Genomic DNA, 25,217 nt, shown 5'->3' on the forward strand with positions numbered 1-25,217 from the left:
AGTGTGAGGCCTCTATCTTTGTTCTTACTTGAGATTGCTTTAGCTATTTGGGATCTTGTGCTTCTGTACAAAATTAGGACTCTTTTTTCTCTTTATGTGGAAAATGCCATTGGAATTTTGATAGGGGTTGCATTAAATCTACAGATTGCTTTAGGTTCTATGAACATTTTAATAATATTAATTATTCCAGAAGCAGGTTGTCTACGAATGGTTTAGCACCAGGTTCCCCAGGAACGTGCCATGTGTGACGGGCGAGGGGGCTGCCACCTTTCTGGCTGTGCCACATGTCCCAGGAGGAAGGGCTTTCCACACCAGACCCCGGTCCTGGCACGTGGTGGGCTGCACCCCGAGGGACAGTCTGCTGGCAGGGACTACAGGGGACCAGCTATCCGAGGCCAACCGAGGGTAAGCATTACCCTGTTACCAGAGGCAAACAAGGACACTACAAGAAAAGCAAGTTATAGGCCAATATCTCTGATGAACACAAATGTAATCCTCAACAAATTACCAGCAAACATAATTCAATCGCATGGTTGAGGTAGGTACCTTCAACCAAGGTAGGTTGTATGTCTCTAGGAATTTATCCTTTCTTTTGGTGGCTCAGCTGGTAAAGACTCTGCCTGCAATGCAGGAGACTCAGGTTTGAACCCTGGGTCAGGAGGATCCCCTGGAGAAGGGAATGGCTACCCACTCCAGCATTCTTGCCTGGAAAATTCCATGGACAGAAGAGCCTGGTGGTCTACAATCCATGGGGTCACAAAAATTTGGACATGACTGAACGACTAACATTTCACTTCAGGTTGTATGTCTCTAGGAACTTATCAATTTTTTCTAAGTTATCCAACTAATTGGGGATATAATTGTTCATTCTAGTCTCTCATGATATTTTGTATTTCTGTGGAATCAATTGTAGTGTCTCTTTTTTCGTTTTTGTTTTTATTTTTTGAGTCTTCCCTTTTTTCCCTTAGTCTAGTTAAACGTTTGTCAATATTATTTATTTTTTCAAAAGGCAAATTCACTTTTGTTTATTTCTCTATTGTTTTTTTACTACTCTTTTTCTACTGATCTTTGTTATTTCTTTTTTTATGCTAACTTTGGTCTTCATTTATTCTTTTTATTCTAGTTCCATGAGGTGTAAAGTTAGATTATTTGAGATATCTTTTTCTTAATGTAGGTGTTTATCACTATAAATGGGCTTTCCAGGTGGCTCAGTGGATAAAGAATCTGCCTGCAATGCCCGAGATGCCAGAGATGTGGGTTCGATTCCTGGGTTGGGAAGATCCCCTGGAGGAGGGTGTGGCAACCCACTCCAGTATTCTTGCCTGGAGAATCCCATGGACAGAGGAGCCTGTAGGCTATAGTCCAGAGGGTCGCAAAGAGTCGGACACGACTGAAGCTATGGAGCACGCAGGCACACAGCACTATAAACTTCCCTCTTACAATTGTTTTTATTGCATGCTGTAAAGTTTGAAATGCTGTGTTTCCATTTTTCACTTTTTCCAAGATATTTTGATGTCTCTTTTGATTTCTTCCTTGATCACTAGTTGCTCAGGCCTGGGTTAATTTACACATATCTGTGAATTTTCCAGGTTTCCTTCTATTGTTGATGTCCAGTTTCTTACTATTATTGTTAGAAAAAATACTTTCTATGATTTCTATCTTTTAAATTTGGTTTGACTTATTTTGTGACCTAACATATGATCTATCCTGGATGATGCTCAAAAAGTGCTTTAGAATGTGTACTCTGCTGCCCTTGGAAAGAACGTTCTGTATGTGTCTGTTAGGTAGATTTGAAGTGTGTGTGTGGCTGAACTAGTTTGCATTCCCACCAACAGTGTAAGAGGGTTCCCTTTTCTCCACACCCTCTCCAACATTTATTGCTTCTAGACTTTTGGATAGCAGCCATTCTGACAGTGTGGAGATTCCTTAAAAAACTGGAAATAGAACTGCCTTATGACCCAGCAATCCCACTGCTGGGCGTGCACACTGCAGAAACCAGAATTGAAAGAGACACGTGTACCCCAATGTTCATCGCAGCGCTGTTTACAATAGCCAGGACATGGAAGCAACCTAGATGTCCATCAGCAGATGAATGGATAAGAAAGCTGTGGTACATATACACAATGGAGTATTACTCAGCCATTAAAAAGAATACATCTGAATCAGTTCTAATGAGGTGGATGAAACTGGAGCCTATTATACAGAGTGAAGTTAGCCAGAAAGAAAAACACCAATACAGTATACTAACGCATATATATGGAATTTAGAAAGATGGTAATGATAACCCTGTATGCAAGACAGCAAAAGAGACACAGATGTATAGAACAGTCTTTTGGACTCTGTGGGAGAGGGAGAGGGTGGGATGATTTGGGAGAATGGCATTGAAACATGTATAATATCATATATGAAACGAATCGCCAGTCCAGGTTTGATGCAGGATACAGGATGCTTGGGGCTGGTGCACTGGGATGACCCAGAGGGATGGTATGGGGAGGGAGGTGGGAGGGGGGTTCAGGATGGGGAGCATGTGTACACCTTTGGTGGATTCATGTTGATGTATGGCAAAACCAATACAATATTGTAAAGTAATTAGCCTCCAATTAAAATAAATAAATTTATATTAAAAAAATAATAAATTGTGTGTGTGTTGGTTGCTCAGTCGTGTCTGACTCTTTGTGACCCCGTGGATTAGGATTCACAAGGCTCCTCTGTCCATGGGATTTTCCAGGCAAGGATACTGGAGTGGGTCACCATTTCCTTCTCCAGGGGATCTTCCCCACCCAGGAATCGAACCCCCGTCTCCTGCATTGCAGGCAGACTCTTTACCATCTGAGTCACTAGGGAAGACTGAAGTATAGTTCAGGTTCAATGTTTCTTTAATGAATTTCTATCTAAGTTTCTACCCACTGTTACAAATGAGTTATTGGTGTCCCCCACTATTATTGTATTGCTGTCTACTTCTCCCATCAGATCTGTTAAAATTTACTTCATATATTTCAGTGCTCCAATGCTAGGTTCATTTGGTTTTTATATATAAAAACCATTTTTATATTTTATATATAAAACTTCATATATATCCTCAATGAATGGTTTTATCCTCTTAAATTACAATGGTTATATGCTTTTAATGAGTTCACCCTTTTGTCATTATATAATAACCTTCTTTGTCTCGTTACAATTTTTGTGTTAAAGTCTGTTTTGTCTGCTATAAATGGGTATAGATACCCTTGCCCTTTTTTGGTTTCTATTGCCTAGAATACTTTTTTCTGTACCTTCACTTTCAGCATATGTGTGTCTTTGAAGCTGAAGTGAGTCTCTTGTAAGAGCATACAGTTGTATCTTATTTTTTATTTATTCAGTCACTTACTGTGTTTTGATTGGTGATATATATACATATATAAATTATAATTGTACAAAATTATATTTACAAGTGTAACATATAATATAGTGACTCACAATTTTAAAGTTTAGACTCCATTTATAGTTATTATAAATATCCTATTTATATTTAAAGTAATCATTGGTAGGTAAGGACCATTGCCATCTTTTTCATTATTTTATGGCTTTTTTGGTAGTTCTTTCATTCCTTTATTCTTCTCCTGCTGTCTTCCTCTGTGATTTGATCGTTTTCTTGTGGTGCTATGCTTGGATTTCTTTTTCTTCATCCTTTGTGTATCTATTAAAGGTTTATTCTTTTTAGTTATCACGAGGCTTACAAAAAACATCTATAAGATCTTAAGCTGATAAGACTTATCTTAAACTGCTAAGAACTTTGGTCACATCTAAAAACTCTATCTACAGGGGGCCATGGTTCAGACTAGATTACTGCTCATCTGGGTCTCTTTTTTGCAGTCTCCAGGGTGGGGAAGGGAAGTCCTAGAGCTGCATGACCATGGGATGGTGTTGGCCATCCCTGGCCTCCCAGATTGCTGCTATGTGCCGCCTTGTGAAGATTTGCCTCTGCAGAACCCCACAGGTGCGCCCAGCAGGGCACCTGTGCTGATCTTTCCTCCCACAGCTCACTCCTTCTGGGTCCTTTGTGGGTGCGGCAGAGGTGGGGGGATCTGCCCTGGAGTGCAGTGGCTTGGAAAAGATGGAAATCGGATGCTGTCACCCTCTGGATCTTTCTGGCCCCTAGGTCAGAGAAATGGGGGACCTGGCATTTTAAGATGGCAAACCCAAAGCATCTCCATATCTGTCTCCCTCTGCCTTCAGTTAACTCTGGGATCATGCACATTTCCTGGGCGCAAGGCTGGGAACCAGGCTGTGGGCATGCTGTTGGGCTTACATGTTACTGTCTTTATATTGCTGATGCCCAATTTATCTGGCTTGTGAATCTATTAAACATGAAACAATAACCCATCTCTAAATATTAATACACTTCTTATATATCTAACACATAACAGCTGAGTATTGACAATTTTATCTAATTATACATTTAAAATTTTATTCAATCCCACTTATAAACACTTAAAATCAAAGTCTAAAATACTAGATTACCTTCAGCGCTAAGAAACAGGCAAAACACATATGAAATGCTACAAAGGCTACACAATCAAGTGCTGTACTAACTATAAAACTGTGCCCCAAATGCTACCTACTGCCTTGGACTCACATTTTCCTTCCTTGTTCCACACTAACCTTCTTCTTAGTCATCTTCATATTCAACTTAGTCATAGTTCTTCCTGTGGTTTCTGAGCCTTCCTAACTTTGCAGTGTATGGGTCTCACACTCAACCCAAATATGGGAGAAGGGAATTTCCATACACCACCAAGTAATTCTCTGAAATCAGCTGGAGGTCTTACAATTCAACTCAAACCTGACACTATCTACCCAGAGATAGTGTCAGAGTCCTACAAGACTGCCCCGCCCTTGACACACATTTCACATGCCAATCCAAGTCCAGATCATCACCCATGCTTCTAACTGACTGGCTATAGACTGGAGATTCCAGTGAGCCCCACTAAAGTGGCTCACAAACCTCAGAGAAACGTATTGCTTACTAGATTACGAGTTTATTATAAAGGGATATAACTCAAGAACAGCCAGGTGGAAGAAATACTTAGGGCAAGGAATCGGGAAGGACTGTGAGTGCCCTCTCTGGGTGCATCACCATCCACAAATCTCCATATGTTCACCATAGGGAGAAGCTCTTCAACTCTGTCTTTTTGGGTGTTTATGGAGATTTTATTATATAGGCACGATGATTAAATCATTGGTCATTCCTGATCAATTCAAACTCTACCTCATCTCCTCTCCCTGAAGGTCAGGAAGTGGGACTGAAAATTCTAACCCTCTAACTACATGGATTATGTGATTGGTTCTCCTGGAAAACAGTCTTCATCCTTTGTTGTTATTCTTATTCAGTCACTAAGTCATGTCCGACTCTGAGACCTCATGGACCGTGGCACACCAGGCTCCCTGTCCTTCACTATCTCCTGGAGTTTGCTTAGATTTGTGTCCATTGAGTGGGTGATGCTATCTAACCATCTCATCCTCTTCTGCCCCCTTATCCTTTTGTCTTCAATCTTTCCCAGCATCAGGGTCTTTTCCAATGAGCTGGCTCTTCGAATCAGGTGGCCAAAGTATTGGAGCTTCGGCATCAGTCCTTCCAACAAATATCCAGAGTTGATTTCCTTTAGGATTGAGTGGTTTGATCTCCTTGCAGTCCAAGGGACTCTCAAGAGTCTTCTTTAGCACCACAGTTCAAAAGCATCAATTCTTTGATGCTCAGCCTTCTTTATTGTCCAACTCTCATATCTGTACATGTCTACTGAAAAAAAACATAGCTTTGACTATTTGGACCTTTGTCGGCAAAGTGATGTGGAAACAGAGGCTCTTTTTACACACAGAGGTTTTTTAAACACTGTCTAGGTTTAGCATAGTTTTCCTTCCAAGGGGCAAGTGTCTTTTAATTTCATGGCTGCAATCACCATCTGCAGTGATTTTGAAGCCCCGCAAAATAGTCTGTCACTGTTTCCATCATTTCTTCATCCATTTACCATGAAGTGATGGGACTGGATGCCATGATTTTAGTTTTGTAAATGTTGAGTTTTAAGCCAAATTTTTCACTCTTCTCTTTCACTTTCATCAAGAGGCTCTTCAGTTCCTCTTCTCATTTGGCCATAAGGATGGTGTCATTTGCATATCTGAGGTTATTGATATTTCCTCCTGAAATCTTGATTCCAGCTTGTGCTTCATCTGGTCTGGCATTTTGCATGATATACTCTGCAAATAGGTTAAATAAGCGAGTTGTCAATATACAGCCTTGATGTACTCCTTTCCCAATTTAGAACAGGTCCATTGTTCCATGTCCAGTTCTAACTGTGGCTTCCTGACCTGCATGCAGATTTCTCAGGAGGCAGGTAAAGTGGTCTGGTATTCTCATCTCTTGAAGAATTTTCTAGTTTGTTGTAATCCACACAAAGGCTTTAACCTAGTTAATGAAGCAGAAGTAGGTGTTTCTCTGGAATTCTCTTGCTTTTTCTATGATCCAGTGGGTGTTGGCAACTTGATCTCTGGTTCCTCTGCCTTTTCTAAATCCAGCTTGAACATCTGGAAGTTGGTTCACATACTGTTGAAGCCTCACTTGGAGAATTTTGAGCATTACTTTGCTAGTGTGTGAGATGGGTGCAGTTGTGCAGCAATTTGAACATTCTTTGTCACTGAGTTTCTTTGGGATTGGAATGAAAACTGACCTTTTCCAGTCTTGTGGCCACTGCTGAGTTTTCCATATTTGGTGGCATATTGAGTGTAACACTTTAACAGCATCATTGTTTAGGATTTGAAATATCTCAGTTAGAATTCCATCACCTCCATTATCTTTGTTTGTAATGATACTTCCTAAGGCCCACTTGACTTCACACTCCAGGATGTCTGGCTCTAGGTGAATGATCACACCATCATGGTTATCTGGGTCTTGAAGATCTTTTTTGTACAGTTCTTCTGTGTATTGTTGCCACCTCTTCTTAATATCTTCTGCTTCTGTTAGGCCCATACAGTATCTATTCTTTATTGAGCCCATCTTTGCATGAAATGTTCCCTTGGTATCTCTAATTTTCTTGAAGAGATCTCTAGTCTTTCCCATTCCATTGTTTTCCTCTATTTCTTTGCAGTTTTTTCACTTTAGGCAGGCTTTTTTTTATCTCTCCTTGCTATTCTTTGGAACTCTCTGTTCAGATGGGTATATCCTTCCTTCTTGTCTCAGCTATTTGTAAGTCCTCATCAGACAACCATTTTGGTTTTTTTGCATTTCTTTTTCTTGGGGATGGTTTTGATCACCGTCTCCTGTACAATGTTATGAACCTCTGTCCATAGTTCTTTGGGCATTCTGTCTGATCAGATCTAATCCTTGAATCTATTAGAAATTATACATATCTTTTAAATTACAACTACAATTGACATGCTCTAAATAACTTCTCTTTTTTGGTATCATTCCAACTTTTTACAACTTGTGTTGCAGGAAGGACGACCCCTTCCAGGGCCTGAAGGTGGACTCCTGTCTGACCCTGGGAGATGAACTGTCCAAGGAGACATACGTGCTGACAAAGCAAAAGGCTTTATTGGGAAGGAGCATCCGAGCAGAGAGCAGCAAGGTGAGGGAACCCAAAGAACTGCTCTGCCCCATGGTTTGTGGTCTCTCTCGGGTTTTACTCTTTGGTAAAAGGGTTAATTTCCAGGGTGTCTCTGGTCAATCACTTTTCTTGGCCCCTACTCTGACTCGAGGTCCTTCCTGGTGGTGCACACATCTCAACCAAGATAGATTCCAGGAAGAAGGATTCTGGCATGTTGGCAGAACATGCCAACCCCCCTCCTTTTTCAGTTCAGTTCAGTCACTCAGTCCTGTCCGACTCTTTGCGACCCCATGAATCACAGCATGCCAGGCCTCCCTGTCCATCACCAACTCCTGGAGTTCACTCAAACTCATGTCCATCAAGTCGGTGATGCCATCCAGCCATCTCATCCTCTGTCATCCCCTTCTCCTCCTGTCCCCAATCCCTCCCAGCATCAGGGTCTTTTCCAATGAGTCAACTCTTCGCATCAGGTGGCCAAAGTATTGGAGTTTCAGCTTCAGCATCAGTCTTTCCAATGAACACCCAGGACTGATCACCTTCAGAATGGACTGGTTGGATCTCCTTGCAGTCCAAGGGACTCTCAAGAGTCTTCTCCAACACCACAGTTCAAAAGCATCAATTCTTTGGCACTCAGCTTTCTTCACAGTCCAACTCTCACATCCATACATGACCACTGGAAAAACCATGGCCTTGACTAGACAGACCATTGTTGGTAAAGCAATATCTCTGCTTTTGAATATGCTATCTAGGTTGGTCATAACTTTCCTTCCAAGGAGTAAGCGTCTTTTAATTTCATGGCTGCAATCACCATCTGCAGTGATTTTGGAGCCCAGAAAAATAAAGTCTGACACTGTTTCTACTGTTTCCCCATCTATTTCCCATGAAGTGATGGGACCAGATGCCATGATCTTCGTTTTCTGAATGTTGAGCTTTAAGCCAACTTTTTCACTCTCGTCTTTCACTTTCATCAAGAGGCTTTTTAGTTCCTCTTCACTTTCTGCCATAAGGGTGGTGTCATCTGCATATCTGAGGTTATTGATATTTCTCCCAGCAATCTTGATTCCAGCTTGTGCTTCTTCCAGCCCAGTGTTTCTCATGATGTACTCTGCATATAAGTTAAAGAAGCAGGGTGACAATATACAGCCTTGACGTACTCCTTTTCCTATTTGGAACCAGTCTGTTGTTCTATGTCCAGTTCTAACTGTTGCTTCCTGACCTGCATACAGATTTCTCAAGAGGCAGGTCAGGTGGTCTGGTATTCCCATCTCTTTCAGAATTTTCCACAGTTCATTGTGATCCACACAGTCAAAGGCTTTGGCATAGTCAATAAAGCAGAAGTAGATGTTTTTCTGGAACTTTCTTCCTTTTTCCATGATCCAGCGGATGTTGGCAATTTGATCTCTGGTTCCTCTGCCTTTTCTAAAACCAGCTTGAACATCTAGAAGTTCACAGTTCACGTATTGCTGAAGCCTGGCTTGGAGAATTTTGAGCATTACTTTACTAGCGTGTGAGATGAGTGCAACTGTGTGGTAGTTTGAGCATTCTTTGGCACTGCCTTTCTTTGGGATTGGAATGAAAACTGACCTTTTCCAGTCCTGTAGCCTTTTGGCCCCTTCCAAAGTCTGTTTTCTTGTGGCAGCACCTTGTTCCTTACTGGGACCTCTGATTGCAAGACAAGGCTTACAAGTGATTATCATTGTGCCTGGCTACGTAGGCGGTTTCGGTCAGTGGTTACTAAGACTTGCACTATTTCAATTACCTAGTTAATGAACCATCAGAACTCAGCCAGAGCAAGCCCCTTTTTGGTGGGCTCCTTTATCCTTTAAACACTGTCCCTGAAATCCTTGGATACCCAACTTGCCTCAGGCCCATTCTAAGTAGTATGTGTATGCTTATGTGTGTTTGTATGTACATATTTTTGAATGTGCGTGTGTGGACGTGTGTGAGTGTGTGTGGAGATGGAATCAGCAGCCTTCCAAACAAAAGCCCTGCTACCCTTCAGTGGAGAAATGCAGTAGGTCCAGATCTAAGATCCAGGGGCATACATGAGAATGGTGAAGTATACATGAGAATGGTGACATATAGATGAGAATGGCAATGCATACATGTGGATGGCGATGCATACGTGAGAATGGCGAAGTATGAAATGGCCGCTTTTAATAACAGAGCTCCAAAATGCTTTTGATGATTTTATATACTAGTTTTGATTTTTTAAAATAAGTAACACTCATGATATAAAAAGGCCATCCTAGCCATCTGATTCACTTCTCAAGGCAACTACAGGTCTGAACTCTTGGTCTTCTACACTGAAGGTTATGAAACCACGTGGATGGTTCCTGTGTCACGAATTATAGTACTCCACCTCCATGTCTCCCTTTTCTTTCAGGATGAGGCTTTTTGCCCATTTGGATCTCAATTTCCTGTCCCCTTCCTCGAGAAGTTGTGAGTCTGGGAGAGCAGGGCAGAGAGGACAGCACTATAGAGGCTGGTCTGTGGGCAGGAGAACCCTGTGTGAGTATGCTGGGGGTGGGCATAGAGGGGGTGAGGCATCAGCAGCTAGTATCCAGCAGCATGGCCAGGTGAACTTGGGTGACAACCACAAAGCTCACTTCTTGCTCTTGCTGTGTGTCCGTGGTGGAGTTTGGGACACTCTGGGTCACCTCTCGGAGACTCAGGCTGATTGAACAAGCACCAGCTCTAGCTGCAGATCCTGGGGACAGAGTGGAGAGCTCCCTGGAGAGTCTCACAGGGACAACCCAGTGCTCTCGCCCCACGTGATGGGCAACCCTTCCACTCACCCCACACCCTGTTTTCCAGAACTAGTCCCATGGCCTCTTTATGCAGCCAGACCCCAGGCCCAGAAGAGCAGGGAGCACAGTGACAGCCCACAGGATGGCACAGCCCATGGAGGGCAAAGGGGAAATTTTACAATTTTGTGTGCCTATCATTACTTCTATTTCATTTTTAAAGCATGTGTTCCCAGTGGGAGTCCTATTGCCTTCTTACACCCATACATCAGCTTTCATCTACTGTGATGTGTGTTACACCTTAATTCTCAAGCAAAGGTGTTAGTAAAAGTCTTCTTGATACTTCAGAAAAAAAGAGATTTATTTTTAAAAATTTAAAACATTTACTTGGCTGTGCCGAGTCTTAGTTGCAACATAGGGGATCTTTAGTTGTAGCATGCAGGATCTTCAGCTGTGGGGTGGAATGCTCAGTTGTGGCATATGGGATCTGATTCCCTGATTAGGGATTGAACTCGGGCGCCCTGCATTGGAAGCACACAGTCTTAGCCACTGGACCACCAGGGAAGTCCCAGGAGATTTATGTTTAAAGTTGGGCTGTTTCACAGAGACAGAGCCGTGTTTCCCTGGAGCAGTTCTCAGAGAGGACTTGTGTGTGTGCTGGGTGAGGGTCCTGGGTACCCACCCAATCAGGTGGGATGGTGGTCCTGACCGGGGCCAGGAGACAGTCCAGGCCCTGGGTCAGGGCTGAGGCTGGATTGTCACGTATCTGTCTCTCTTGGTCCCCAACCAACCCTGGTGGGTTAAGACGTGTCATGGCCATCTCACAGAGGAGAAACCAGAGCCACAGGACTAGGGTAGCTTGTCTGGGGTGGAGGGTTTAAACTTATAGATGTCACACCCTTAGTTTGGGCCTTTGGGAAGGAGGTTAAAGCCCCAGACCTCCCTCTGTACCTGTGGTCGCTCTAGGGACAAGATCTACAGGCCAAGTCGTGCCCAGTGCTCACAATGCAGAAGTAAGCTTCGGCATGGCCAGCCACAGAATGTTCCAGTCCGCCGTTACTCAGGTCTCTGCCCAAACTTGAACAGATGCTTGTTAGGGTCAGCTCCAGAGCATCACCTGTTAGGTCTCGGGGCTTTGCTTTGGCCAGTAGCAAATACATCTGAATTGCACTTGGCTCCGGGTTAACAGAGAGCAGGAAAATGCTTATACAACAAAGCACTTTCCTTGTCTATGACATGACAAAGAGCCCAAAGGGAGGTAGCTGGGGCTGATGTGGCAGGCGGTTCCCCCTTCACTGCCCAGGGCCTCCCTGCACCCCTCCCCCAGTGGGGGGGGGGACCTGCCCTGGTGCTCCAGTGAGGACCAAGGAGGCGGGGGAGGGCCACAAAGGCTCCTGCCAATTGGGCCCTCACGGATTCTCCTCAAGCCCTACTCAGGCGTCTCCACAGTGTCCCTGGGCAAGCCCATAAACAGCATTTCATCGTTGTCTCCACAACTCTTGCCTTACTGTTGGGTCAGGCTGAGTCTTGTTTATGTCCTCTACCCATTTTCCTGTTGAGTTTTCTCTTTTTCAGCAGCAGCTAGAAACTTTTTGCTTAAAGGATAAACCAACTATTTGTGTCTCCTATTTATTACTAATATTTCCCCTCAATTGACTGCTTATTTTTTTAGTTTGTAGAAATTTTTCCATTTAAGTTTTTAAGTTTAAAGTATTCAGGTTAATGAACCACTTTCGTATGATTTCTAACTTTGGTGGAGACGACCCCCCCCCCAGCTGGCTCTCGAGAACACAGGCCGAGCTCACTGCAGCTTGTCACCATCCTGGGGCTGGGCGAGGGCGGCGGGGAAGGCTGGGACCCGAGCCGGGGCTCCTGAGGGCCACAGAGCAGTCCGGCCGCAAGTGAGGTGGAGCACGGGTTTGGGACAGAGGAGGCACAGGGCCTGGTTTGCATTTGAGAAGTTAACTAGGCAGCCAGGCGGTGTGGAGACAGCAGGACAGGGGAGCAGTAATCTCCGAGTCCCTGCCGGGGGTGAACGGCAGGGATGAGGGCTGGAGGCTCAGACTCCAGTCCCCCTGAGGCCACAGAAAGCAAGAGGGGAGACTGACGGAGCCCATCTCTGCCCACAGAAACTGCTGGGGGCACATGAGCCCGGAGGGCACGTCCCTCCTACCAGGACAGCAAGTGGGCCGGGTGGGTGGGACACGCTAGGACTGTTAATGTGTGCGCTCCACAGACAGAAGCCGTAACTTCATTCTTGAGAGTCTGTTTATTATAAGATAAAAGGAATCACATTTGCCTACATACCCCACAAAACCTAAAGTTTGAATTTTATAATTTAATTTCAGAAAAAAGTCAACAGTTTGCACTGGAGGATGATCTCAGGTTCCCACTCCTGTTCTGGGTTAAGCAGCCTCAAACAGTTACTCTTGGCGATGATGTGAACGTGAATGCATGCGTGTGTACACACAAGTGTGTGCATCCTTTATGAAAGTTCTTGCTGTCATACCCATACATCCCCCTTTGACAATTTCACTTTTTTAAATTCTGCTGTACTATTTAGCAAATAGATAATTTGATACAATGTGATACGATGTGATTTCACAATAAGAGGTCTAATCATGGAGATATGACTTAATATGTTAAAGTAATAGAAAAGCTTATTATGTGCAAACAAACAGGGCTTATGCTGCAGCTGCATCCGAGTTTATTTCACAAAGCTGTAAACACAGGCCCTTTCTCAAGTCCTGCTGATGGATGGAGTCTCTCCTGCCTTCTGTCGGCAGGAGAAGAATGCAGCGGCTGAGGCGTGCTCCGCCCTGTGCGGCTCTTGGCTTCCCAGCCCGTCACTTAAAGGAACCCATTCATCCCCACGCCGGGCAGTGCTCCTCTTGGGGTCCTTCTGAGGCTTTTCACACACAGGCTTTCCCGAGCGGGAGACATCTGATCTCCGCCTGCCCAAGCGGGGCCCCAGGCCCCAGGGACCCGGGAGCTTGAGAAACGTGCTGAGAGCCGGGGAGCTGCCAGGGGAAGGGGCAGGGGTCACAGCCCTCATCCCTCCCTGCCCTGAGCTGCTCCCCGACTGAGGGCCCTAGTGTAATTCCACCCCAGGCCTGGAGGTGAAAGTGGGGAGGCCCACGAGGCCAGCCAGGCCCAGCCCTGAGAGTGGACGGAGGGGGCAGGGGCCCAATCAGTTCTGCCCACTGCCTTCCCTTGGGCTGTAAAACCAGCACTGGGGGGCAGGGGGTGGGTACCCAGGGGACTGTGCCCTGGAACAGGAGAACCCTTAAACCCCCGGTGTGGTGGGGTCATCTCAGCACTTCTTAGCAGCAAGTGGTTCGGAGGACAACCCAGCCTGCCTGCCGGGTCCTCAGAGGGCTGCGGGCTGCAGGCAGAGGGCTCAGGCTGCAGGCCCACGCTGGACGCGTTCAGTGAACGCTCGCCCCGCAGGAATCACCTCCTCTTCCGCACGCAGGCCTCCAACCGGCCCAGCTCCTCGTAGGACTGGTAGAAAATGTCAAACTCCTGCGTGCCCCAGCCCCTCCAGACAGCCAGGCACCACTCCAGATTTTCATTCTCAAAGCCGCACACAACCGTGTCCTTTGCCACCACTGCAGCCTCCGTGAGAACCCTGTGGAGAGAAGGGGTCTGAGAAAACCCACGGGAGTTCCTGCTTGGTCAGGGCAGCAACCCTCACCCTGCACCTTCTCAGAGGACAGAGCCTGGCTAAGGGGGCATCTGTGCACCCCAGTCTGGCACCAGAGACGTGCCTCTCTGTCTGGTGGCCTAGCATGTGGGCAGTCTTTCTAAAGCCTAAAAAGGGGCATCATTTCAGCTTCACCTCAGAGCAGGTATCCTCCCTAACATACCTCAGACCCCAACATGTCCAGAAAAAATGGTCAGCCTTCCGTGTCTACGAGTTTGGCATCCTTGGATATGGAGGGTTGACTGTGCGTCCTTGTGTGTGCTTAATTGCTCATTCGTGTCCGACTCTTTGTGACCACATGGACTGTAGCCCACCAGGCTCCTCTGTCCATGGGATTCTCCAGGCAAGAATATTGGAGTGGGTTGCTATTTCCTCCTCCAGGGGATCTTCCTGACCTAGGGATTGAACCTGTGCCTTCTGCATTAGCAGGCAGATTCTTTTCCCACTGAGCCACCTGGGAATCCCAGGGCTGACTATCATTTTATATACAAGGACTTGAGCATCCTTGGACTTTTGTATCTGTAGGTGTCCTGCAATCAGAGCCCCCGCAGATGCTGAGAGAGGCTGGAATGATCAATTCTATCTAACAGTTCTTGCTTATCAATGGTCTGTGACAGGTTTTAAGCTTTAACTCAATTCCCTTGCCACTCAGTCCAGGCATGATTCTTCTCTATTATTATGTTTACACACGCTTAGGAAATATAGGGGAATATACTAGACAGAAAACCTGTACCAAGTCCAAACTATGTACATTTTTAAAAGCAAGTTCTGCATGACCCGGGCACACCCTACACATTTCCTTCCGGGCCTCTGCAAGCCATGTGCCCTGCTCTGAGCAGACACTGCCAGCCTCTCCTCCCTCTGCCCATGCGGCCTGACGGCACCAAGGCCACCATGTAAACTGGGATGTGTACGGAAATCTGCTCTCATGGGCCTTGCATGTCTCGGGCACTCAGTAGCTCTTTGCCAAGGGACTAAATGTCTCAGCACGACTGAGTGACTGAGCAGCAGTAAATGTCTCAGACGCATCTCAGAATGCTGGTGGGCTCAGGCTACGGCCTTCATTTTGCTGGCTGCCTGGGTTGCTTTCTTCCTGCAGTGAGGGTGCCTGCTCTTGGTAAACCTGTCTTTGAGGGAAAAACAACGGCAGGGGAAAAGTCAAGGGCACTGATGGTGGACACTCTGAGGTCAACAGGCCCGGGCTCTATGGACACACCTGCTCCCCTGGGAGCCTGACCTGGGACCTGGGGACCACTGCCCCCACACTCAGCCAGCGCTCAGGAGCAAACCTAGCTCCGGTCTCCAGAACCACGGGTAGGGCAAGGGCCACTGGCCCAGGGGCCATGTACATCTCCATCATCAGTCTGCTCCGGGGAAAGCGGGCCGAATGCAATTTCTCCATAAGGGAGAGAAGCGCATGGGACTCAGCCCAGTGAGGGGTGTGGATGCCGCGGGCTGCCTGACAGCCCCGGGAACACTGGCTGGACCAGCCTTGCGTCAGTGCAGCCAGGTGGGCTGGGTCCAACAGGCATCCTATGGTGGCGTCTGGCCTGCCTCCTGACAGTGGGCAAGTACAGCTGAGCCCAGGAACAGGCATGGCGGGCATGGACATGATGAAGGCTGGTGTGGCCTGGCAGCGTGGCTCCACCTGGTGCCCGGTGGGAGGAGAGGCTCCTCAGGAGGGCTCCCCTGCTTGGCAGGAAGAGTGGGGGACCACCTGGATCCCCATTGCCACTGCAGCTGAGCTGGGGCTCTGCAGGCTCCCTCGGGTGGGGCAGGTAGTCCATAGGTGCCCCCCAGAAAAGAAAGCCGTGACTGTGACTGATGCCCAGCTCAGCTGGCATTTGCTGATCCCCTGGGAGCTGCCTCCTGCAGACTCTGTGTTGCTCCCCCTCTGCCTCTGCTGACAGGGGTGGATGCTATGGGTTTTGGGTAGAGGACGGAAGGGCCATGGCCATCACGTGGGGAGGTGGCAGCGGGGCCTCGATTCCCTAAGCTACAGCCTGGCTCCCACATAGCTGCCCTCTGTCTTACCCATGCGGAGTCAGCTCTCGGGCTTTCAAGACAGCAATCACGCGGCCCCGCTGAGTTCCTGCCTCCTTCTCCAGGCTAATGACGATGATATCTCCACCGCGCCTAAGAAACCAAAACCCCGCAGGGGAACCGTTTGTCCAGGGCTGTCCTCTCCAAGGGGAAACGGAGCGGGTGTGCAGAAAGGCAGGGAAACAGACTCAGCTTCAGCAAATGGATCGGGTTACTGAGAGGGCCCCAGAGCTGGGTGAGAAGCCCTTTGCTGGTCGGAAACCCGACCACGGCTCTCCTCTTTGGTGCCCTGAGCTCTGGTGGGCCGACAGGCTTCTGTGCAACCCTTCTTAGGTTTGCTAAAGGGAGCCCTCCAGTTCCAGGAGAGAAAGGCAGCCCCTGATGCACCTGACTGTACTTGAAGGTTCCCTGCACTCTGGCCCCAAAGCAAGAGCAGAGAGGGCGCAGGGTGACGCCCCTCCAGGACACCTACCTGGGGACCCAGATGACGTCTTTCACGGCGAGGATCTTCACAGCCTGCAGGTGCTGGCTGAACGCCTCGCCGTCCACTGGGCTCAGGTCATGCACCGACCTGTCGGAGCCCACAGCGGGCTTGGGCAGCTGGCTGGTGTCCTCACAGTCAGAGGAGAAGGGCAAGCTGGCAGAGCTGGCCGGGGAGCAGGGCAGGCTGGACAGGGCCATCGGCGCCGGGTGCGGCGAGGCCGCGGAGCAGGAGGATAGGGAACAGTAGTCGGTCAGCGAGTCCTGGTGGGTGAGGATCTGTGTGCCCAGCTCCTCGCTGAACATGAAGCTCACGTCGGCGATGGATCCCCTCGCGGGCTCCCTCGTGCTGGCTGTGGGGCTGTCCAGGGGCGGTGGGCCCATCGGGCACACGGGAAACACGTCCCCTAGGGGGCTGGGGTCCCCGCAGAAGTAGCGGGCGCACAGCTGGTAGGTCGCCGAGTGGTACAGCACCAGGCAGTTGGCCCTATCGTCCAGGCACCACACCACCTCCTCGCCACGGCACTCCGAGCCGCACACCACCGACGTGACCACCGAGGGCGCCGCGTAGGGCTCCAGCCGCCGGCGGATCTCCAGGGCCGCACAGTCAATGACCAGCAGGCCTGGCCCGTTGCTGTACCAGACCTCGGACCCGCAGTTGACCACCTCCATGGCCGTCACGGGGTAAGGGTTCTGCCGGGCGTCCTCGTCGGGGATGCTGAACTTGGCCCTGTTGGCTGTGTGCGAGCACAGGTAGGAGCAGCCGTAGTCCGGGGCGCCCCACGCCGCCGGGAACACCGCCACCAGGCCGTCCGCCAGGCCTGCTAGCACCAGGTGGGAGTTCTGAGGAGGGAAGACAGGGTGTTTGATGCCCTTGCAGCTCAGGCATCCCAGGAGAGAGACAGCATGTGCCGAACCCATCCCTGCAGGCACCCTGTGAGCACGCGCTTTCTGCTAGCACCTCCCGGCTTCTAACGAAGGCCGGGCTGCCAGCAGGATCTTCCGGGTGTGCTCCCAAAGGAGGCGTGGCTCAGGCCCAGAAGAGCCGCCTCCGCCCTCCTTCCTGGGAGCAGGAGTCCCTGGGAGCGAGGGCCATGTGCTGCTAGGACCCTCGATGAGCCTGGACCTCTTGCCGGGCCAGGAGGAGGGAGTGGCCTTCCCCTCGGTCCCCAGGCCTCTTCTGAGGCGGCAGTGGTGCCTTCCTTCCCCTGAACTCTGCTGCATAAACTCACGCTGGCTGTGGGTGCCCCACGGGGCCGGGACTCCTGCTCGCAGCTCCACAAGAGCAGGCCTGGGTCTGTGCATCCAGCCCTGCCCCCAGGGCGGCCCGCACAGGGAAGGGCTGACTCCTAGCCACCTCGGGGACTCGCCCCAGTTTTCTGCTCAGGTACCAATGGGTGCCTGCTGAGCTAAGTCTTGAAGAAATCACTTCCAGCTCAGTCCTCTAACGGAGGCACCTCTTGGCCACCACGCCGCAGGCCCTGCTTCCCACATCTACTCTGAAACACCTGTGGTCCAGCTGACACCGAGAGGGGCCTTGGGGTGCGCCTGCCCTGCCATGAAGCACATGTTCTACGACCACTAGAGGTCACCAGGCAGAGGCGCTGCTGAACGCTGGGCCTGGCCCCGGGCGCCTTGGAGCGTCTGTGCAAAGCTGGGAGCAGAGAGCAGCTGAGCAGGCTCGATGCCCAGGTGGGCCGGGAGAGGGGTGGGAAGGGTTCAGGAGCACAAAGCCAGAGCCGGGAAAGGGCAGCGGCCCCGGCCTTGAGCCAGCGAGGGCGAGCAGCAGAAAGCCTCCTTGTCGGGAGCTGGGAAGGCAGGCTGTCCAAGGCGATGAGTGAACCAGCCCCGAGATCAACAGCCCTCAGAACGCTTATCAAAATCCATCTTCAGGATTCCAGGACAGAAAAGAGCCAAAGCAAATAGGAGCAAGGTCTCTCTCTGAGTCCCAGCTCCAGGCCCCCGCCAGGCGGCGAGTCCCACGTCCCGGCTGGGTGTGGACATGCACGTGCAAGAATTCAGGGTCTGCCCTCTGCGGCCAAGGGGCAGCACGTCCTCGGAGGGTGCAGACACGCCGATGGGGAGGCTCTGCACAGAGCCGGCTTTGTTCCTGCCAGCCGCGCGGGCAGCGGGGCCCCGGCTCGGGGCTCTGGCCAGCCATGGCCTTAAGCAACACTTTGTGTCGTGCTCCGTGGTTCAGTGCAACTGGGTCCTGAGCTGCCCAGCCGCGCCTGTGGGGCCACAGTCATAACTGACTCCAAGATTGATTTCAGGTTTTTTTTTTCTTAAGAAATGAAACCATAGAGGGGTGGAGAGGAGAGTGTATGTAGTTCACGACTGTCAGGAAGTAGCAACAATGCTCTCTTTACCCAGTGTGCTAGCCCAGGGCTTTAGGTACGCTGTGTCCAGAGATCCTCCTTACCATCTCTTTTATGTCCACTTTGCAGAAGGGAAAACTGGAATCAGACGATGATAGTCAACTCGTTTTAACAAAGCCGCACCAATAACGGCCCTTCGAGTGGGGAGCTCACAAACAAGTGCCTCAGGGCCCACAAAGGCGTTCCAGAGGCTGGAGAAGCCTTGGGCACGTCACCGAGGAGCTGGGGAAAGGGCGGCTCAGCCTCTCAGAGTGGGGGATCATGGCCCTGATCTTCATAAATGAAGAGGAAGAGGTGTGAGCAGCCAGATCGCTTCTGGAGGGAAGGGCCTGCTGGGCACGTGGTGCTGGGTGGGGAGGGGTGCGGCAGGGCCGCCTGTGGGCTGGGTCTCATCTCAGCTGCAGCAGCGCTCGGGGTCCTGGCTGGGGTGGGCACCACTCGCAATTCACTTGAGAAAGGCAGGAGCTAGAAGCTGAGGTGGTGAGTCTTTGGGGCCAGACTGGACACACAGGGACTGAGGTCTGGGCTGGATGACGTGTCTCCCAAAGCAGGAAGAGCTGGAGGGGGCAGGGATACGGCTGCCCAACAGGGGTGGGGGCCTGCCAGGGCCTGGGGACTGAGTGGCCATGGAGGTGCCAGGCCAGGTTCTCAGAGGGCACACGTGCAACTGCTCCTGGACGCCAGCTGTACCAGAAAAGCAGCTCACTCCAACTGGAGCTGTGGCACTTGCCTGCGCTTAGCCCTTAGTTTTACTGGTCACTAGCTTCCCTGGTGGCTCAGATGGTTAAGAGTCTGCTTGCAATGCAGGAGGCCCAGGTTCAGTCCCTGGGTCAGGACAATCCCCTGGAGGAGGAAATGGCAACCCACTCCAGTATTCTTGCCTGGAGAATCCCAAGGACAGAGGAGCCTGGTGGGCTACAGTCCACAGGGTCACAAAGAGCTGGACATGACTGAGCAGCCAACACTTAGCTTCTCGGAAACCCAGAGGCATTGAGGATGGCCCGGGCCTCCTGTCTCTACGGCCGACTGTGACCTAGGCCTGGTGGTCCAGAAGAGCATGGCTCTGCTCCCTTCCCTACCAGCCCAGCGGAACAGGTGACGGAGAAACAGAAACCTGTGCACCCACCTCCTTATCTCACCTTTTTTATAATAGGTACTGCCAAGAAGCAGGTGACGATGGCCGGGGTGTCCAAAGCCCGCTGGGGTGTGTTCAGTGGACACATGCCCTTGAGGCTGTAGATGTAGATCTTCTGGTCCTGCAGAGGAGACGGCTAGCATGAGAGCTGGCTGCAACGGGCCTGCCAGCTCCTGGGGTGCACGCGGCCTCAGGAGGCCCTTCACCCCTAAAGAAGTAACATTTATTGAGGCCTTCTGGTGGCTGGTTACATACTTCTGCTCTTTCTAGAAACTCTGAAAACTACAGAATAGTCTAAAGAAAAACATAAAGTCGTCCACACCACAATCCAATTTTCAGGGAAAGCCACCTTTGAAATTTGCGGCCCAGACTTCCAGTTTTCTCTGTGTACTGGTGTGTGTCTGCATCCCCAACAACTCTGGGACCACACTGCTGTGCTGCTTCTCTGCTTTTCTCCTCCCAGGACGACGAACGTGGGCAGAGGCCCTTTCCTCCCTGGTCTGTTAGGGAATGGGGCATGTCCATCACTTGAGTGCACCAGAATTTGGCTTATATGCGCTCAGATGTTTATTTTGTTCATTTTCACTACTGTGACTTACACTGGAATAAGTATTCCTACCCTCCTGTCTTGTCTGAGTGTTTCTGTGTTTGTATGTCTTGGTGTTTTCCTTAGAGCAAATTCTTAAAACTGAAATTACTAAGGCTTGCAAAGGCATGAATATTGTTGAGATTTGTGATGCATATTTGAACTACACTTGCCATCTGGCAAGGTGGCACCAATTCATATCCTCCCGCCCAGTAGCTTCAGGTCATTTGTTTTTGTGGCATTCCTCTCTGGAGGTCTCAAAAGACAGTTCCTTGTGCCTTCTGCTGACCTCTTTACACGAAAGCAAGAGGCCTCAGAGCTGAGTGGATTTGCTGTTAGGCAGGCGTTGTTATAAGAAACCCAGTCACTTCACCAGCCTACCGGGGTGAATCCCTCTTGCTGGGACTGTGCACTTGACACATCAAAGCCACATCCCAGCCACCAGCCAGGAACTAGGCGGGTGAGCCGGCCTTGTGAAAAGTGTGGGGTGGGGTTATATCTGAAGTTCGAAACGTGCCTGGGTGTCCTGCCTGTTTTGTTGCTAAACCTGACCCCCAGGGGCGGGAGTTACCCTCGTCGATTAGAGCCCTACAGGGGCGCGGTTACCTCGGTGGCCGTCCACAGCGAGTTCTGGATCTTGAGTTGGCAGCTCAGCTTCATTCCCGCACAGCTCATGTGCTGCACTTCCAGAAGGCCCTTCTCCGTGTTCACCACCGTGTAGTTCCTACAAGCGGCAAAACGGTGCAGTCAGCACGGGCCCCCCTCCGGAGGGCAGGCCTGGAGCAGCAGCCTTGGAGGAGGGCATCAGCTGTGGGCCTTGCTTACCCTTCCAGCCCAGGGCCCAATTCTGCAAGTTCTGAGGGGCTCAAGGCTGCGGCAGAGCCTGGTTTACCTGCCTGGTGATGCTTGAACATTTAGGCTGAGAAAGGCCATTCCCAGTGATCCTCTCTCTGTGATCTTTGATGGCTCATAAAGTTGCATGAAGGGACACCAGGAGGCTGTACGTGCACCACAGTCACTCCCTGCCCCCTCCCTGGGCATGTCCTCTCCCCGCCCCCAGCAGAGTATATCAGGTCCTCTAGAGACACGGTGAATGAGCTGCAGAGTAGGCGGAGGGGCGGGGGGCAACGAGGGGGATGGGCCTCGAAAAAGCATAAGTGCCCTGAGAACTCACAAGCTGCTGTTTCAAGGGTGGCCTTTCTCTCACCCACCCACCCCTATGTCCCCCCACACTGCCGTCTGTCTCCCCGCCACCCTTGACAAACACCCAATGTGCTCACTGCTGCAGGGGAGGCTGCAGATGGGGCAGGGGTGGGTTCTTCACCCAATCCCTGCAGATCTGTCCTGCAGTCCAAGGGAATAAGTCAAATGAGTGGCTAGCAGTTCTCAATGTAAAACTTTTCTGCCATCAAATTTTGGAAACCGTTGCCACAGTTGTCTGATAACGTGTATTTGTAGATGATAGAGTTGAATGAAAAATCAGCAAATGAACACTTTCTTCAAAGTTATATTCCACCTCCCCTTTTCTCCAGTCTTTTTTCTATGCACTGAGAATATAAAAAATAAATAACTACATTTAACTTGGAAGAAATTAAAACACAGAGAAACTTACAGGATAACACTCCCCTATTCCCTCCAACAAGATTTCACGCGTGTCCTGTGTTCTGCATGTACCACTTCCTTCTTTCCCCTTTGTTGTTGCCCAATTGCTAACTGAGTCTTTGCCACTCCGTGGACTGCAGCACACCCGGCCTCCCTGTCCTTCACCATCTCCCAGCGTTTGCTCAAGCTCACGTCCATTGAGTTGGTGCCCTTGTCCTCCCTAATTCAGGATGGTCTCATTTTCCCCTCCACTCTCACTTTCCAGGACCACTGCCCTTTGTGCTCTGGCTTCAGTGAGCGTGTCCCTTCTTCAGGCTGCTGGTGAGCTTTTAAAACCTCCCCACATCACAGGGGCCTTTCCCTTCCCACTGGAGATGAGCTTTTACCGCTTTGGGCAGTGTTGTCTCCAATATTGTGGGTGAGTCTGTAACACTGAGACGGTAAAGAAAGCACCATCGTGGGGCGGCGGGGAGCGGGGAGGTGGGGCAAAGCCGATGCCAGAAGCAGTGCCAAGCACAGCACCCCTGGTAAAGGCTCTGCTGCTGCTGCTGCTAAGTCGCTTCAGCTGTGTCCAACTGTGTGTGACCCCATAGACGGCAGCCCACCAGGCTCCGCCGCTCCCAGGTGAGCAAATGCTGGGTCAAAGGGCATGAGTATCTCAAGGCCATTTAAAACATATCGACAAATTGTTTTTCAGACAGATGTGCAAATTTACATACTCACTAGTAAGGTATGACCAACCTTCAGCAGTTTCCATTATTATGTTTGAAAACAAAGTTTGCCAGTAGGATAAGAAAAAGGAATCTTGCAGATTGAATTTACATTTCTTTGATTATTAGAAAGTTCTAATGTTAAAAATATTCCTTGCCTATTTTATGACTGAGATTTTAGTATTTTTTCCCACTGATGTGTAAAAGTCTCTGAAACAACAGATAATAATTTCTAATTTTCTCTATTTGTTTAAAAGATTTTTGAGAGTCTGCTGAGAAAATAAATATTGATGGGAAAATGGGATTTGTTTTTATATTTATATATCTGATGAGCACTTCAGTTTGTTTTATGTATACATTTATATCCTTTAACAGTAAGAGGGCTTTATTTTCACGACAGGCAGTATGCCTGTATTTCCTGGTCTTCTGAGAGTGTGACACTCCCCAAAAGCATTTGTGGCATCAGGACGCTGTCTGTGCCCATGAAAGGAGTTTGAAAACTGTGTGTGCTAAGTCACTTTAGTTGTGTCTGACTCTTTGTGACCCCATGGACTGTAGCCTGCCAGGCTCCTCTGTCCATGGGATTTCCCAGGCAAGAACACTGGAGCGAGTTGGCATTCCCTTCTCCATGGGATCTTCCACACCCAGGGATCGAACCTGTGTCTTTTATGTCTCTTGCCTTGTGCTGTCCTGCAAACCAGAGCGCCCAGCTCCCCCCTCTCAACTCCTCCCTCCTTTCTTCTTTTGCAGTGTGCGTATCACAGCCCACGCGCGCATCATCCAGCTTCAGGAACGATCACTCTCCGGCCGTGTCAGTTTATCTCTGCCCCCCATCCATTTTTTTCTCTCCCCAGATTCTTATGAAGCAAGTCCCCCAAATCATCTTTTTATCTAACATTTATCTGTATTTATCTCTAAAAAATTATTAGAAAAAAAATTAAAAACCTAACCACAGGGCATGACCACACCTAAGAAGAGATGCTAACTCCTTACTGTCATGAATGCCCAGAGCTCCAACTTCCCCAATTCTGTCATCATTGCTTTCACAGTTTACTTGAATCAGTAGTGAAAGAAAGCCTGCATTTCTGCTGATTTTTATGTCTCCAAGTCTTTTGATAGGCTTCCCTTCCCTTTCTTGTTCTCTCCGAGCAGGTCACCTGCTGAAGACACGGGCGGTGCCCTGTGGAATTCCTGCAGCCCAGGGCATCATTCACCTTATTCCCCTGCTCCCCATCTTGAGTCTCGATTAGATTTCATCTGATTTCTTGGGCTAGAAGGCGAGGCCCACAGTGTTGGGATCTGGCTCCCTCTGTGATCGTTAATGGTCACTGCCGAAGTCCGTTACTGCAACAGGGATTACAAAATACTGCCATTCTAATTCTAGTATCTTGCTCCATTTACTAGCTTCATTTACCCTAAAAAGAGAAACTTCCTCCTAACATCTCTTTTGCTGGCTACCCTGGGGAATAGCTCACATTCCAGACAGACTAGTTTTCGGAATATTAAGTTTGCTCTCTAGGAGCCTCAAATGATGATAAATGAGGAGATTTTTTAATTAAAAAATCTTTTTAATTACTACTTTTTATTAAGTAGCATTAGAAACTTGTGAACTTAAACAATTTGATGTGTCTCAGTTTATTGCAGATGCTTATTCTTGCTGAGGCTGGTTGCCCTATCTTGGGCCCATGGGAACCTCTTCAGGTTGGGTCCTGAGTCCGTTTGACCTAGCCTCACCATCTCTGATGGCATCCTTGTTGTCAGTGTCCAGTGTTTCAGGCCCACTTCCTCCCCTAGATCTGGAGTCAGGCACTTCTCCAGTAAGCTTTGGTTCCCTCGGACCCTCTGCATCCTGCGGGGTCTCACTGGAGTCAGGCACTTCTCCAGTAAGCTTTGGTTCCCTCGGACCCTCTGCATCCTGCGGGGTCTCACTGGCATTTGGCCAGTCATTGTTTCTAGGCCTTTTCAATGGGCAGAGCTAGGAAATATGAGTTCATTTTTCTTAAAGGTAAAATACTCACAAATCCACCCAATTTAAATTCAGAACTACAGAAGTTTTATTTAACCTATTTTTTATATTTTACATGATAAATATCACAATTTGCAAAGCATGGCGTCAATATAATTATTCACTAACTTTACCCTATAGTTATAAGCAATGCCTTAAAACAGCAACACTACCACCACCATTATAATTACTGTGTGTATACACACACACACACATGCATTTTACATAGATATAGGTATTTATGTATACAC

General features: G+C 49.1%; 1 protein-coding gene across 6 annotated transcripts in view; it reads right to left on the reverse strand.

Annotated features, from left to right (window-relative positions):
• Positions 1 to 12,571: 12,571 nt before the first annotated feature.
• Positions 12,572 to 25,217, reverse strand: part of LRRK1 (leucine rich repeat kinase 1) — a 134,832-nt gene continuing 122,186 nt past the window's right edge. For 5 of the 6 annotated variants that reach the window (XM_005221726.5, XM_024981743.2, XM_005221724.5 and 2 more), the window contains 5 exons: positions 21,256 to 21,373; positions 20,068 to 20,184; positions 16,543 to 17,393; positions 16,062 to 16,163; positions 12,572 to 13,952 (listed from right to left, as the gene is read on the reverse strand). In XM_005221726.5, coding sequence (XP_005221783.1) covers positions 13,775 to 13,952; positions 16,062 to 16,163; positions 16,543 to 17,393; positions 20,068 to 20,184; positions 21,256 to 21,373 — 1,366 coding nt within the window. In that variant the 3' untranslated portion in view covers positions 12,572 to 13,774. The remainder of the gene's footprint in view (positions 13,953 to 16,061; positions 16,164 to 16,542; positions 17,394 to 20,067; positions 20,185 to 21,255; positions 21,374 to 25,217) is intronic. The other variant, NM_001205774.2, reaches the window with a different exon arrangement.

This window comes from Bos taurus, chromosome 21, assembly GCF_002263795.3.
Source record: "Bos taurus isolate L1 Dominette 01449 registration number 42190680 breed Hereford chromosome 21, ARS-UCD2.0, whole genome shotgun sequence".
In the NCBI taxonomy this organism is placed as follows: Eukaryota; Metazoa; Chordata; class Mammalia; order Artiodactyla; family Bovidae; genus Bos; species Bos taurus.